At 44.4% G+C, this 16785-nt stretch overlaps 1 protein-coding gene across 3 annotated transcripts in view; it reads left to right on the top strand.

Moving 5' to 3' along the window:
• Positions 1-16785, top strand: part of necab2 (N-terminal EF-hand calcium binding protein 2) — a 95101-nt gene that overhangs the window by 34295 nt on the left and 44021 nt on the right. For all 3 annotated transcript variants that reach the window (XM_069172701.1, XM_069172700.1, XM_069172699.1), the window contains exons 6-7: positions 11751-11887; positions 12262-12386. In XM_069172701.1, the coding sequence (XP_069028802.1) occupies positions 11751-11887; positions 12262-12386 (262 nt within the window). The remainder of the gene's footprint in view (positions 1-11750; positions 11888-12261; positions 12387-16785) is intronic.

The following is a 16785-nucleotide window of genomic DNA, read 5'->3' as shown; positions in this document are numbered from 1 at the left end:
TCTCCGTCCAGCTCAGCGAACGGAGACACGCGCTGGAAGCGAGAGAGGAAGACGAGTCTCTGCGGTTACCCGGCCGATCGCTTCCTCTTTTCTTCTTTGGGTGGATTATTGAGCTGAAATTTACAGCGCCGGCAGGATCGGCGCTGCTGTGGTGCAAAGCAAAAAAAAAAAAACCTGTTGCCAAGTCAATAAAACTACAGGCTGCTCCTGTAATAAAACATGTTGCAGTACAGAGTCGGTGTGGAGACTCCGAGGCCATTATTCTCCCACACAAGGATATAAATCATCCACCCTCCTCCCCCCTCCTCCTCCCTCCTCGAGAGGAAAATTGGACGTCTGCAGCTGGACGGACAGACGAGGTCACCAACACCGTGCCCCCGTCTGGTGGGGGTTGGGAGGAGGGTTGGGGGGGGGGGGGCGGGGGGGGCGACCAACGCATAAATAATTTCATGCAAATGTGATATTTCAGAATCCCAGTATTCATTATTTTCACTGTCGAGGTATCAATTAGTGGAAGCAACCGGGGGGGGGGGGGGGGGGGGGGGGGGGGTGGGGGTCTGCAGATGAGCCTATTGTAAAAGTAATTAGTGGTGATTAATAAAATGAAGTCACCTCTGACCTCGTGTCAGAAAAAAAGTCCAGCTATTAATTGTAATTATCTGGCTGATGCACAAAAAGAAGAAGAGGAAGTTATTTCAAAAAGACGTGATTATGTGGAAACGGTCAGATTAAAGCATCTTAAAGGATAAACGGCGTCATTTTTTTTTTGCACACTTGTTTTAGTGACTTTTAGTGAAAAAAATCTGTCAATCAAACAATGGCGTTTTTTTTTCTTCTTCTCCAGAATAGAAGAAAGCATTTTAAATAGGTTTCTAATTAACTTGAACTTTTAATGAACTACATTTTTTTTTTTTTAGATGAATAAAAAAATCGTTCTCTTCTTTTAGTTTCATTCAAGTGTCAGCCGTTAACTTTGCCCACAACGTCTCACTGCAGCGTGGCGTCACCTCAAGAGTTCTTTTCAAGTTACTATGGAGACGGTTGCTATGGAGGCCGGATACTTTGGGGACCGTTGTCATGGTTACGGGTCGAGCTGACGCCCGGTGTACGCCGAGCCGGCCCGGCCTCGTCGGGGCAGAGAGAGATCGCCCTGCTTAAGTTTGGTCTTTGCTGAAAGAGTTGAGTCTTTGCAGGCGGATCCCGGCACGCGTCGTCGCCCCCGGCAACGGATGCAGGACGCGCTGTCGGGCTTTCACCACACGTTTCGAAGGCCGACCCCCCCCCCCCACACACACCCCCCCAAAAATGTGTGAACAGAATGATGACATCCATCAGGTATAATAAGCAGGGAGGGAGAGTTTAAAGGGAAAAGTTTGGCTGACAGCGAGTTTGTTTGGCCAAGAAAGATATTTTGTGTAATCCCCCCCCCCTCCCTCCCTCCCTCCCCCTCCACTTAACAATGTCCTCATATTCCCAGATGACATCCCTGAATGCCACGATTTAGACGGGGAACAAATACACAGTCCTCGGGGAGTGCAGCGAATGTGTGGAAATGCCTCAGATCTCGGCTATTAATCTTGTTTTCTTCTCTGTTGTGGAAGCTTTTATGGAGCGATCAGAGTCAGAAGTGGTTCCAGAAAACAATTTTAATTGGCTCTCCGGCAGGTGGAGATAAGTAACATCCCCTCTCATGAGGTGTTGTGTGTGTGTGTGTGTGTGTTTGTGTGTGTGTGTGTGTGTGTGTGTGTGTGTGTGTGTGTGTGTGTGTGTGTGTGTGTGTGTGTGTGTGTGTGTGTGTGTGTGTGTGTGTGTTTTCGATGATGAGCGCTGGAGCAGGCGACAAAAAGGGAGAATTCATGATATGTCCTGTCCGTCCTGTATAAATGCTGCGTTTAATGAGCCGCTCTCATTAGCACTTTCGGGCTTTACACAGAGCGAGCCACCGCGCTCGCTGACAACTCTGCACACACAGAAACACACACACACACACACACACACACACACACACACACACTCTCTCTCTCTCTCTTTCTGTGCGACTGCAATCTTGTTAAGTTCTTTTTTCCTGCGAAAAAAAGAAAAGTGTGTTGAGGAAATTGTTTGGTGCCAGTGAGTGACCCTCCTCTGACTCTTCCTCCTCCTCCTCCTCCTCCTCCTCCTCTCACCTTTCTTCTTTTCCTCTCATCTTCTTTCATCTGTGCCCCCCACCCCCCACCTCTCCCCATCGCCGCCTCCCCAGACCTCATCCTCTCCTTTCTTCATGAAGATTAAGGTGAGGCGGATCACGGGAAGGGAGATGGAGGGAGTGTGTACACAATAAGGTCTGAAGAGGATGAGGATGAGGAAGAGGGGGGAGGGATTGATGGAGGAGAACAGGGCAGCGGGGAAGAAAAAGGAGAAGGAGAGACGAATTAATGAAATAATGAAGTGTGTAAAACATGTCGGCCTCGCGGCGGCCGGTTTGCGCAGCGTTCATCACTTATTCATGACAATTTAATGGAGTTGCAGATGAAGATGTGCAAATGCAGCGCGGAGCGCCGTGAAGACGCTCTTCGGTGTCGGAAGCCGGACTTGAACTTTCAGCCTTGTGAGAGCTGAGTTTCAAAGCCTTCACTGATCGTCGCGTGGAGCAAACAAAACCAAAAACAAGGCAGTGAAAGGTTATCAGGCAAAAAAATAGAATAATATGTTGTTATTAAGTGCTTATAAGAAACGTAAAACTCCCTTTAAATAGCTAAATTAGCCGGTGAAGTCCTTGAAGACGTCTTTAAAGTGTCTCCAACTGAAATATGTACAAATATTTCAAGATGTTCACTTTTGGTCTAAAATAAATAGTTTTCAAACTATGACTTCCCAAAAAGTCCCGTTCTCTCCTACTTGTGTTTGTAATTTATTAGTTTTAGTATTTGAGTCTGTAGCTGCACAGAAATTAACTCTAATCGAACACAGCAAATCTCTTTTATTGGTCCGAGAGAAACGGTCTGTTAAACTTTACTGAAATGTAAAAAGGGTTATATTTCATACTTCCTGGAGCCTTGAAATACTTCAGCACATAAACCCCCCCGTCGAGCCTCCACATGGCATTTTGACACGTTTATTTCTGTCTGAATTAAACGAGATAAGACACGATAATTCGACAGCAATATTCAACTTTAAAAAAAAGTCGCTCTGAACAGCAAAAAACATGTTTTTTTGAACATAAATATGCTGCTGGCCTGAGTCCATCACGGGGTGAGTCAAATGGGTGACTTCAAAAATGGAAATCTGAAGTCACATGACCAGTTTTGTCCATCGCTGCCAAGACACAAAGTGGTGGTTCAACGTCCCCACATGGATACACCTCACTGATTGATTATATTAGCGTCAGGAAGTCATGAAGTGTGTGATACGTTTAAAAAAAAAAAAAAAGAAAAAGAAAACAACTGTCAAATTAAAGCTTTAAACATTTGAAATGAGCTCAAAAAGATGGATATCAGTGAAATGATCTGAGTAAATTGACTGGATGTAAAAGAAAAGTTTCCATGGAGACGTTCCTTCATCGTAACATGAAGAGCTAATTCGCTCCATGACGTGAGGACGCTTTGAGAAACGTCTGAACGAGGCGGTTTGTGTTCGCAGTAAAAGTCACCGGATCACCGGCACATGGAGAAAACACGCGTGTATCATTAAACGGTGTCACCCCATCCCCCCCGCCCCCCCACCAAGTTCATCCCTCAGCCCCCTTCCAACCTGCTGACCGGGGGTTACTGTTTCCCCGGCAACCGAGGAGGCGGATGCTTGAAAGCCAGCCGAGCTGTGGAGGTTTGAGAAGTTGGAATCGGGGGGATGTGAGGAGAGAGGAGGCAAGTGGTGCAGATAATGAGGAAGAAAAGACGGAGCGAGAGGGAGAGATGAAGGAGAGAAATGGTGGAGAAACAAAGAGGAAGAGGAGGAGGAGGAAGAGGGAGAGAGGGAGAGTTTGAGAGGAGGTCAGACGCAGTGAGAGGAGGAGGAGGAGGTGAGGGAGTTCGGGAACGCAGCTTGACGTCGCCGATCTGTCGGGGAAACTGACGACCGGTTCATTTGGGCTTCAGAGCGGCTCGTCGCTTTGATATTTAACTCCGCATCTCTTTTCATGTGAACATGTTTTTTTACACTTGTATGTGACTAAAGCGTGAAGGGAGGCGGTCATAGATGAGGCGTTCAGAGGTGACGAGCAGCTACGCGTCGGCTGCAGCGCAGCTTTGCATTCTGGGAAAGTAACCCCACCTACGGAGGAGCCGCGGGGAGACTTTGAGCCGCCGCTCTTTCTCAGCTCCATTTCACATTAGAGTTCAGCCAATCAGCTGTTAGCAGGCCGGCGAGCACGCGACGGATTTAACGTTGACCGCGGAGAACCGGCGGGCCAATAACGGGTAAAAAAGTAAACTATTCTCACAAAGGATGGGAAACAGAGTTTGTAAATGACAAGTGTGTGTGTGTGTGTGTGTGTGTGTGTGTGTGTGTGTGTGTGTGTGTGACGGAGGGGGAACTGGCAGAGTGTGTGTTGTGTTGACTGATGAGGTTACACCCAAAGCATGAATAATGCAGAGGGCTGTAGTAGTGAGAAAGAGAGAGTCAGTGTGAGGAGGAAGAGGAGGAGGAAGAGGAGGAGTAATGGGGTGAAAGGAAAGCAAAAGAGAGAGAGAGAGAGAGAGAGAGAGGAAACTCCACTTTAATACAGAAATGAGGGAAGAAGAAGAAGAAGAAGAAAAACACGCAAATGAAGCGGAAAGCTCGACACAATATAAAGTACGCACGTGTTGTCGTCTCGTCTTCATCATTCGGTTCCTTCAGAATATTTGTGACGTTTATATGTGAGAAAACAATTCACGCTGATTCCTGTTCAGAACCAGCTTGGATTTGTCCTCGGTTTGTAACTTTGGTGGCTACAAAGGCCCTGCAGAGGACATGCTAATAGTGCAGTGTGTGTGTGTGTGTGTGTGTGTGTGTGTGTGTGTGTGTGTGTGTGTGTGTGTGTGTGTGTGTGTGTGTGTGTGTGTGTGTGTGTGTGTACTCGTTGCCTTAACAAAGCTGTGAGTCTGTGACAGTTTGTGAGTCCAGTTCTAGTAAGAGGAGACGTTTCTCTCCGTTACAGATCTGCTACTCAGATGAAATTTCCATACTGCTAAAGTGGTGTTGCTTAGAGACATATTGACTGCGGTTGCTAAGATACCATTTTTTAATTGGTTGACGTGTGAAGCTGAGGCGGGGTTGTGTGTCTTTGTGGGGGAGGGAGGAGGGGGGGTTCTGAGGTAGCGAGCCAGCCTGGTCAGACCGTAGAAACCAGAGAAAAAAGCTTTGAAATAAAACTTGGTAATGCAGCCAGTTCTGAAACATAAACAACTTTTATTGGTTGCCATGACGAACAACATCAAACCAATAGAAAGTAATATAAATGCTAAAAATAGGCCACCGGGGGACGTCTCCAGAGAGAGCACCCAGGTTGGAGTTGTTCGTCCTGGAGACGTTTGAAGACGAGTTGAAAGGAAGTGATCGGAAAACTGCTCACAGGCGACATGATGGAAACGACTCGTCTTCTTCTTCTTCTTCTTCTTCTTATTATTATTATTATTTTCTTCTTCTTCTTCTTCTTCTTCTTCTACTTCTTCTACTTCTTTTCTACTTCTTCTTTTCTTCTTCTTCTTTTCTTCTTCTTCTACTACAGCATTTGAATGTTAATGCTTACATCAAGAATCAGTTCCCTGTCTGTGTTCTTATCAGCAGAATCTCCTCCAGCAGCAGGATGAGACTTCAGAGATTTATTTTTAGATTAAAAAAGAATCCCCATTGTGCAAATGCAAATTGATGCAGCGAAAATTGTCTCCCTTGCAAAGCTTTGGTGGTCAAAAAGTCCGCCTGCATCAGAATAGTTAAACCCCACTTGTTGTTTTGAAATGAGAATATTCTCATATTATTTGATGTGTTTTGTACAAACTGATATAAATTTTGCCGAACGTCTGGTGAGAAATACAGAAATATGGACACGCGCTGTCTAAAAATGGCCCACAGATGATTGGAGATGATTCATCGAGTTCCTTTTTGAAAATAAAATATGATTTGACCTGTTTGCTGGAGAGGCGGCGAAGGAAAACAGAACCACTCCTTCTCCGAGAGCTTCTGACTTTGAAGTCTCTCCTCTGAGACGCTGAGGCCGATCGAGCTGCTTCACGCTAAGCTGAAGGAATACGGAGGAGTTATCGTTTCGGATCGATGCCGACACTCACGATGCCGCCCGTCTCATCGGCGGGGCGGTCGGCCTTCCTCTCACCTCGTAGAAAAGACTGTCGTTACATTTTGTAGACTAAACAGCATCACAGTCACAACTGTGTCATTAGAGTTGATTGGAGGTTACAGAGCGACACTTACTGCCTCCTCCTGCAGAGACCCGTCATTACGGGGAGGAGGCGGGGTGGGGGGGGGGACGACAAACAGGCTTCGTCATTAAGAACAAAGCGTTTTGGAAACATCACGATAACCCGACAAAAACTCTGGCAAAAATTTTGACGCGTCGGCAGTTTTTTCCGACAAAGACGCGGAATTTTTTTTTTTTTTTTTTTTTTTTTTTTTTTTACGAAAATTTGATTTAATCTGATGTTACCGTCACGAAAGACAAATATATCGTGTAGTCTGAGCCCGGATTAAGAGAAACAAATCATCTCCCAGATAAAAGCGTCATATTTACAGGGAAAATTCGACCATCAGCTTCACTGTTGGGAGATGAGAGATGATTATTATCCAAATTATTCTGTTTACATTCTTTGGAAAGTGGTTTCAGGACATCGAGAGAAAAAAAACACCTGTGAAGCTGTTGGTTTGAAAGAAGAAAGACGTTTTCTCAAAGCGTGGAGAGGAGGTCGTCAGCGATTCCACGTCGACCTGCTAACACACTTTTAGTTTTTTCCTCGTAAGAGAGCAGCAGAATATTTTAGAGCCTGTTTGACGTTTATTTTGCCGACTCGCTCCGGAGGAGATTTGTTAAATTTCATCTGTCACGGTCCGACCGGGTCCACGTCCTCGATACCGCCGCTCCTACAACCGAGCTTTTTGTACCGTCTGAGACACTGAAGATGGAATAATTTACCCCAACGAGACCCGACCTCTAATCAGTGATTAGCACCTTCTACGAGCTCCTGTAATCAACCACCTCCACCTCATCACAAAGCACTGTGTGTGTGTGTGTGTGTGTGTGTGTGTGTGTGTGTGTGTGTGTGTGTGTGTGTGTGTGTGTGTGTACACTGCGGAGGGAGGCTTTGATGCATTCGCGTAGGTGGATGGTATAATGAGGAGATTTGTTATTAACCTTAAGAGGACAGGAAGAAATACAAGAGATAGTTAGCAAACACACACACACACACACACACACACACATACCATACACACACACACTGGCTCGGTCAATTACTCCCACCTTTTTAAATTTTTCTGATCTCATAAAAATCACATCAAGTCCTCTTTGTAATGAAAGTGCTGACGCTCGGAGCGACTTCGGGGCGTTTTTCGCTGCAGTTTTCAAACGAAGACGTCGGTGAAGTTCTGACATCTGAGATCTGATAAGTTCTGGTGAGCTCTCATCAATCAGCACACAAAAGCAGGTGTGCGCTAACACAGCTGATCTGTGGACACACACACACACACACACACACACACACACACACACACACACACACACACACACACACACACACACACACACACACACACACACACACACACACACACACACGGTAGCTCATCACCAGGCTGTGTTGGGGAGTCGGTGTGAGGGTCAGGGATCCGTGTGAATTATAGATCACAGCTTTTTCTAGCCCGAGGGACACGAGAGAGAGACGGACACGGGACGAAGATAAGACGAAGACAGGCGGTGGAGAGTTACACTCACTCTTTTTACAGGACGCACGGAGCAGGTTTTTAATCAGTCGGTGACAGTTTGGATGTTTTAAAATTGATTCAACAACTGGGAACAGTGAGTCTGCAGAAATACAGAAGCAACTAAAAGCTGCAGGGTTTGTTTGATATCGGCGAGTTAGCAGCTAATGTGTTGAAGATTTCTGAGGATTTTTCAGGACTTGATCTTGTGAGGGATCCGTAGACGGCATATAAAAGTGGACGTAGCCTGAAAAATGAACGGAATTGCCTTAAGCTGCAATACCAGCGAGTGCCACTAGAGGTCGGCTCCAAAAAGCCTCCGGCTCCATAGACTCCCATTCAACTTCTCTCATCAAATCCAAAGTGAATAAAATGTGTCCATCAGTTATCTCGGTGTTGTTAGCTAAAGTCACTCCTTCTTATTAGTTTTCTGGAGGTCCATCTGAAAATAATCCCTCATTCATTAGAAAAGAAGATTCAAGAAGACCTGTTTTTGGGGGCGTGTCTGTTTGATTGACAGGCCTGTGGTGCAGTCAGGTTACAGCTATCGGTGGGCGGGACGTAGTATCGTCAAGTTGATCAGTCAGATCCACCGCCGGCTCCTCCCACAGCTCGTCCAAATACGGTCACTTCCTGCTCCAAACCAGTAAGATGGCGAATATCCAAACTCGAGGCTTTATAACGGCCGTTCACAAACCAGCCTGTGATGTCACCGGTGGTCGCTGCTTGGGAGGATCACTGAGTTTTAAGACCTTTACTCTCTCTCTCTGTTTTGTGCCTTTTACTTTTCTTAAATGTCTTCAACCTCACAGAGGACCAGCGGCTCAGCAGTGCGAAATGCCACAAGCTGGACAAGAGGCTCTTAGGACCAGCTGGTAAATAGGAGCCCTGCAGCTAATTTCCTCCCCGGCAGCTGAGATCAGAACACGTTGTTCTCCATCCTTCGTTTCCGCAGCCTTCAATTATTCTCCTTATTTCACATTTTGAAAACCGTCCACACAGCTGAGCAGAAGCTGCAGAGAGCAGGTGTGACTGATTGGTTGTTGGGTTTCTGAAAGGAAAAAGCAATGCAGAGTCGTCCCATGTGGATCTACAACGAGTGTTTTTGAACTGCTTTCAGGCTATTTAATTATTCAGTATATATATATATATATATAAAGTAAAAGTAGTACTGATATATATATATATCTATATATATATCAGTACTATTTTTACTTTTACAGTCACGCATTTCTCTTTTAGGCCATCATATGTGGAGATAGTGGGGTTTTCTTCTTTAAGCATTTTGTCCGGCAGCCTGAAATACCCAGAAAACTTTTGGTAATTGAGAGAAATAGTCCTAAAATAACACGGAGTTGTGCTGAGAAATAGTTTTGACGTTCTCATCTTTTAGTTAAGAGCAAACTGGCAGGAACTAGATGAACTTTAAATGGCAAGATAACCGTATCTGCACTGAAATTGCACCACAAAGTTTTGGGGTTTTTGAACGCAATTTTTTGATTTGAAGTTTTTGATTCAAAACCCCAAAAAATTGTGACGCAAGCAAATTTCTCAATTCTGTGAATCAACAGAACTGAAAGGGAGAAGTTGTTTCCGATGCAAATCATTTTATATTCAGTTCATATATTTTTACTTACAAACTGGATTTTTGATTGCAGCGCGAGACTTTTGCTCTCAAAACTGCTTCTTATGCTTTAAAAAGACACAAACGTACCTCCATAACTTGCTTTACCTCGCAGCTGCCATCCATTACAATTTGTCTCACATGTACAGTTACCTTGAAAACTTCCCCCACAGGAATTCCCCGACGTTATTTGTTTGTTTCTTTGTGTCGTTTCAAGTAAATATTGGTGCGTAACTGCGGAGGAAGCCTGTTCATTATGCCAAAATATCCGTCAAGAAATCTATCAGCGTCTTCTTATTTAACGACCAAGTGCTCCTAATGGCCTCATAACGCGCTCATAACCTCCTGTAGAAATCCTCTGTAAGATTTCTGGTTATTCTGATGTGTTTCCCACTTTGATAATTGAATCTCAGCGTGTTCGTCGGTAATGTGTCATCAGAGCCTCTCGGGGGGGAAATACAGCGAGTAGAAATGGAGCCGCGACCGTCAACTGTTTCATCACAGGAACCTCGTGTTTGCTGTCTTACAGATAGTTGTGTGTTTTATGGTTTCATTAGACGCTTTTACCGTCACACGAGTGTATGTGTGTGTGTCTCCCGTCTCCCGTCTCCGGAGGACACGTGTCTCCATTTACGGCCTCGGTGCCGCGATGGCGGCGCGTTCGTGTATTCGTCTGAAACGTGTGGAGCGGGCGCGTGAAATGTTGGCGGGTTTTGGTCGTTTCTGCCGTTCGTCAGGTGTGAAACACGAAAAGAAGAACTTCAAAGTGAAGCGACTGGCCGCCTGGAGTCTGTCGGGTCACGACGTGAAACGCAGATGAACGTGGAAGCCGTCTCTCCGGTGTTCTCACGGGTGCAGCTGGACTGTCTTGTTGAGCGCAGCGTCAGCTCCCCGATGTGGATGGAAACGCTGCCTTCGGTTGACTTTGAAATGTTTTCAGGTGACTTGCTTGAAGCTCTTTAACCACCTGGAGGTCCCCGAAGGAGCTCCGAGCTGCATCCTTTATTAAAACGCAGAGCGAGGCACATTCAGTGAAGAGGTTGCAGTTGGGTATTTCTGAGAATATAACGCTGGAATCTGGCTGCTTGGTTTACACACTTCTCCAGACACACAAAATATCAGAGGCTATAATCATCCTCGTTTTTTATGAGATGAAGTCAAAGCTCTAAAAGACTTCTTTCATGCACACGAAAGGTTTTTTATTGTGACCAGTTGGAGCGCCACATCCGTCAGGCGGAAAGTCTTCACTAACCCGGATTTAAATAAATATTTGTGAATAAAGTTTGACAGGAATAAACCTTTTTGCGCGCATGAAAGAAGTCTTCGATCTTTTACTGCAACTCGGGAAAGTTGGGAAAGAAAGCAAACATGTCACAACTTCTTCTGGTATATTTTCCACACTCAACCTCAGGTTTGATCACTGCAGTGCAAAACTCTTGACAGCAAAGGAAAAGGAATCAAATCCCTTAATAATGAAAAGGTGGCCGTGATGAGGTCATCAGAGTCTCTTCTGACGGAGCAGCTCGGGGAACTTCCGCTGTCGTCGGGACGTCGCGCCGCATTTTCAAGTCCTGTCTTCAAAAAAAAAAAAAAACAGTCTCACTCAGGTTAAAAAAACCAACCTGATTATGAAGAGGTCAATAAGCCTGATAAACGCTGCGCTGCTGTTTGTCCGTGTGCATCAGTGTTGTACTGGAACAGTAAAATGATGCGTTATTGATCACGGAGGCTTTTTGACGTGTTGAATAAGAGAAGGAGGATCACAGCCCGGCTTTGTGTTGATTCCTGTACAATGTGAGCTGAAATCATCGACAGTAAGTCAACTTTTTCACCTCCCTGTGGGGCTTTTAGCCTTCGGACTGAAAAAGGTTTGTAAGGTTTTACGTCTGGCGCAAACTTTTCAGGCCGTTAAACTGCAAAAATACAGGTTCTTTTTTTGTTTTGTTATTTTCCCCGATATATTTGTGCCTCCCTGAACGCCTCGTGTCCACCTTGACGAGCCCTTCAAGCATCAAATGAGTGCCAGGAAGGGAGAGATTTGTGCTGGAACATCTTTTCAGAGGGGTGACAAACAGGGAGGCTGCAGTGCTGTGAAGTGTGAAAGACATGATAAAGAAAAAAAAAAAAAAAAAAAAAAAAAACTTTCCACGTTAAAACCTTCTTTTAAAAATTACATCCTTTTTTGGCTAATTTATAACCCGATAAACACGATCATACTTTTCCGTTCTTTCTTCCACAGGTTTACGAGAGAGGAACCAACGTGGAGCAGTTCGTGACCCGTTTCCTGCTGAAGGAATCGGCCAATCAGATCCAGTCTCTCCTGAGCTCTGTGGAGAGCGCCGTGGACGCGATTGACGAGCAGCACAGCCAGTCGGGGTGAGACGAGGAGCCGGCCGGTCTTTGTTCGTGTGTGTGTGTGTGTGTGTGTGTGTGTGTGTGTGTGTGTGTGTGCGCGTGTGTGTTCGTGACTGTGCACGTGTGTCACGGCGTCGTGTGTAAAACTCAAACTGTCAGCAGCTCTAATGGAAACCAGGCGGTGTTTCAAGCACAAATCGTCTTCGGTTAAAACATCCGTCGCTCTCGCGGACGCGCGCAGAAACATCACCTTCGTTCCTCTTTTCTATCCTCTCTTCTTGAAGCCAAATCCAAATGATTTCACTGAACTTTCTCCACTTATCTCCTCTTTTTCTCTTCATCTAATCCTCTTCTCTTTTTTTTTAAATTCTTTTCCTCATTCCTCTGTATTTCAGTCATCTACCTGCCAAAGTGAGTCCGCGGGTGCCAGAGAGGCGCTACGAGAACACCGTCCCAGACTATCCCCCGAACAACAGAGTCAGCGCCAGGGAGGCTGTCAGGACCATCAACACTGCTTCAGGTGACACACACACACACACACACACACACACACACACACACACACACACACACACACTGAAGCTCACACTCTGAACATGAGGTTGCATCAGAAATCGGACTCCTCCTGGTTGTGTTTCATTCACTGTCTGTGATTTATTCCTTCAATGTAAAACACCTTCACAAAGGCCGGCGCAGATAAATCCTCGTGGAGACGAGTGACCGTGTGCAGAGAGAGGAAGAGGAGAGGAGAGGAAGACGTGTAATAGAGGAAGGAGGGATGCAGAGCTTCGGTTAAATTATCCCTCAAGGTGTCGCAAATCAAACCTGTAAGAGTGAACGAGTCCAGTCAGCACTTAAACACTTCAAACCTGCCCTGCGGTGCAGTTTCTGTGTCCCGGTGGCCGAAAACCGACTCGGGATGGATTGATTGATTGTCTGAGTATTCTCTCTGATAAAGTGCATCATTGTTCTTCTCTTCCTCGCAGTCTTCCTCTCTCTCTCTCTCTCTCTCTCTCTCTCTCTCTCTCATCGTCATCGTCATCCTCCTCCTCCTCCTCCAGCCGGCAGTCGACACTTCGCGCCCTCTCGAGCAAATTGCTCGCCGAAGAAGTGACACTTCACCCGACTCTTGTTGAGAAACGCCGATAATTCTCGACATCGGTGTGAATCCAGCTGCTCTCACGTCCTGCGTTTGTTCGTCCGAGGTCACCAGATGTTTGAAAACACAGTTTCGGTTTGCACTCGTTTAGAACGACGCTTCATTAAACCCGACGTCGCTTCATTCTTCTTCGCTGGGTTTTGTTTTAATGCAGCTCTCTGCACCGAACGCCGATCAGCAGCGAAGTGTGAAAGCGACGGCGGGGGTGACGCTCGTGAGTCGGTCCTCCTCTGCTTTCAGGATACAAACGAGACTCACTGATCCGCAGGGGGAAAAAAAATCCCTTTTACTTTTGAGGACTAACGTCCAGAAAGTCGACGTTAAAGGAGTTTCTTCGGCCCCTTTGTGTTTCCACTCAAGCTGAAGTTTCATAAAGATGTTATTTTATGTTTTGTTTTTTTTGCATGCAACAGTCCAAAACTATGACAGCATATGAAGCCACGTCCGCGTCTCCGTAGCGACGGTAAACGTGGAGTCGACGTCCTGCTGATTGGAGTTTACTGCTTCGCACGAGTGAGCGCTGACTCGGCGGTTTACAGGGTTTAAAAAAATGGCAAAAACGCAAAACTTCAAGCACGTAAACCAAAAAATGTATCTTTCGGAGAGTTTTTTTCTCAGTCGTGCCTTGTTTTTATCTCAAAGGACGTTGAAGAAAAAATGAGTAAAAAAAACTCGTTGACAAAACCTGTCCAGGTAGAATCTCTTTACCTTCGGCAATAATCAATATGAAATGTTCTGAATAACACGAACGGTGCTGAAGGCAACTTTAGATTTTCTATTCGTGCCACTCTCTCCTCTTCTGTTACTGCATTTTAGTATTAGTTCGTTTGTTTTAAACCACATCGCAGAATTTTGTAAAACAAATGTCCAAATTTTTGTGAATGTTTGAAGTCAGCAGTTTTTTTTTATCTTGTATGATAAAAATAAGGATAAAGGAACTCACATTGAAGAAGATATATTTGTGAAATTACTGATGCATGTTTTGTTTTTTTATATAATAATTTGGGGATTTTTTATTAAATCCAACAGAAATTCCCAACGATTTCCAACAATATCGGCTCAAAACATCTGAAATTATTGACACTGCTTCGTCAAGTGCAGGATTCATATTTTTTTAGAAACAAAGACACAGAATTCATAATGTGAGACTTACAGCTCTTTAAGAAGCTCCTGTAGTTGTTGTCTGAAATGAACGATTTATTGATCTTAAAATATACTCTGCAATTTAGCCAATCTTTTCTGCAGAATACAACAGCACATAAACACACCTTCATCATCATCAGAAATGTCCTTCTCTTCCTCCGTGGTCGTGCCTGACTGACCGGAGTAAACGATAGACTGGTTGTCAAAGCCATTATTGATTTATGGAGTGATCGATCTGCTGCGGTTTAATAAGCGAAGCGTTTTTCCCTGCAGCGCCGGCGTGTGACACATGAAACCGTTTCTCCTTTAACGCGTCGCAGAAAGCGGAAACGAACACAAAACACAAATTAAATTCGTATGACGATGTTTTCTCGGCAGGAATTGAGGAACTTGTGACTTTCACTGATGCGGTTAGAGCTTCTCGGGTTTTTTTCTGTTTGCGTTTTATGTTTCGCTGGGATGGCGCACACACACATGGGAGGAGGGGGCGGAGGGGGTGGGGGGTGGGGGGGGGGTTGGCACTAGTCAGATTGAATGGAGCATGGCAGTGATGGCTCTTTATTCTCACACAGCCTTGTGATCCCGACAGCCCGCTGACATGGAGACATTTACAGTTGCTACTTTACCTCCGGAAATACACACACACACACACACACACACACACACACACACACACACACACACACACACACACACACGCTACGACTGAAGATAAGAGTAATTGTATTACATTTTTTCACACGAGACTTGGTACCTCACTGATACTGACAGCTTACATCGGTGGAAATACAAGAATATAAATTCAAGGAACTGAGACTGTCATTAAATTGAAGTAGACTTGTGCGTGGCTAAAACCGGCTTTTTGATGTTGTTCCCGCTTCATGCTCAGGAGAAAGGATTGGCATATTGTGAGGACCAGTTATATATACTGTCTCAGATATTTAGGTGAAGAGATCCACACAATTTTTAAGTCACACTAATTATGAAGCTACAGTGGAAAGGCCGTTAGCTTATCTTAGCTTAGCATAAAGACTGGTTCTGTCCACATTAGATTAAATCTGAATTTTCAGCACCTCTAAAAATAGATTATATGTAAATGTAATGATGTATGTCTAATCTGTGTCACGATTTATTCAGTTTAGTATTAGTTTTAAGCTTCTTCCACTTGTATTAACTGCAGTAGTAGTTTTAGTCGGATAGTAAATCTAATACACGTCTCCTTTATTTTCCTGAGAAAACTACTTTAAACTTTACTGAAATGTATAAAGGTCGATTTCTGTCCTTGACAGTCTTAAAATACCTGAGAACATAACCTCCTGTAAAGCCTTAACATGCCATTTTCACATATCATTTTTTGTTTTTATTTTATTTTTTATTAATTAAAACAAAAAAGCAGGATACATTGTTTATGTTTAATATGATAAATTCCTATATTTTGACACTGTTGTTATGTTACTAAAAGTGTATGCTATACAGTAGTTAATTTATCTAACGACAAAACAAGGATTAGTGTCCATACCGGCTGCGTTTATACCTTCAATCTGCTAAATGAATGATTAACCTGCCCTTGGGCAAAATAATAAAAGAAGACATATTTCATTTTTACTTGAGCTGCATTTCCTTTTAATTGACTCACGTCGAGATCCGTGCTTCGCGACCCTGACACAGATACAGATATTTTGATAGAGACATTAGAGATGACCCAGACCACCGACAGCGACAGAGCAACCCAATAAAACACAATCAAAGGGCTGCTGGGTAATGAAGCAGCCTCGGGGGATGGGATGGGGGTGGTGGTGGTGGTGGTGGTGGTGGTGTGGGGGGAGGAGGGTACGACTGTAAAATACACCAACAGACTCCAACTAAACATTCGTGGTCTTGGAAATGTAAATGTAAAACCAAACAACGTGTGTTAATAGTAGTCATTTTAATAACTCGGTTTCCTACGTGTCCCTGAGATCATCCAAGACGAATAAATACAGAATTTAAAACATTTATGAGTAGAAATCTTCTTTGGTATAAACCAGTGGAGCGTCTCGGTTTATGAAAGGAAGCATTTTGGCTTATTTCTGCTCAGTTTTGCTTGTTTTTCTCTTCTCTTCTGCCTCTTAAAAGTAAGGAGATCTAATATCTGACAGAAAAACTATTTCAACGCAGAAAAGTTTCTTAAGCCTTTATTGCCAAAAGAGCGAAGAGGAGATTCTGCATCTTAAGACTCTTTTCCTTTTTTAAATGAGGGTACAACACATTGTCCTAAACACTGTGTAATTGTGTTTGTTATTCTTAGTTATATACGTTTCATTCTTTTTCTATATGCTGCACAAAAATGTAATTATTGCTGCGTCTTTGCAGCACCGCAGCTTTTGTTTTTCTTCCTTATTCTCTCGTTTCTGGCCTCGGGCATCAAAAGTGCAGATAGAATAACAGGTTATACACCGATGACATTCAAAAGTTGTGTGGCAGAGGTCTGATCTTGAGAAAATTGAAGTTGTCCGGGTTTTTTCAGTTCCGGAGCTGAGCTGCGTACACGCCAGAAATCGATTCATGACTTTCACAAAGACGACAGATCGAACCCTGGCTGATTTTTGTTTTGTTGTAGTTCTCCAAACATCCGTCA

This window comes from Embiotoca jacksoni, unplaced genomic scaffold (assembly GCF_022577435.1).
Source record: "Embiotoca jacksoni isolate LCO1_2020_lvr unplaced genomic scaffold, fEmbJac1.0.p SCAF_55, whole genome shotgun sequence".
In the NCBI taxonomy this organism is placed as follows: Eukaryota; Metazoa; Chordata; class Actinopteri; family Embiotocidae; genus Embiotoca; species Embiotoca jacksoni.
This window is presented reverse-complemented; position numbering and strand designations above follow the sequence as displayed.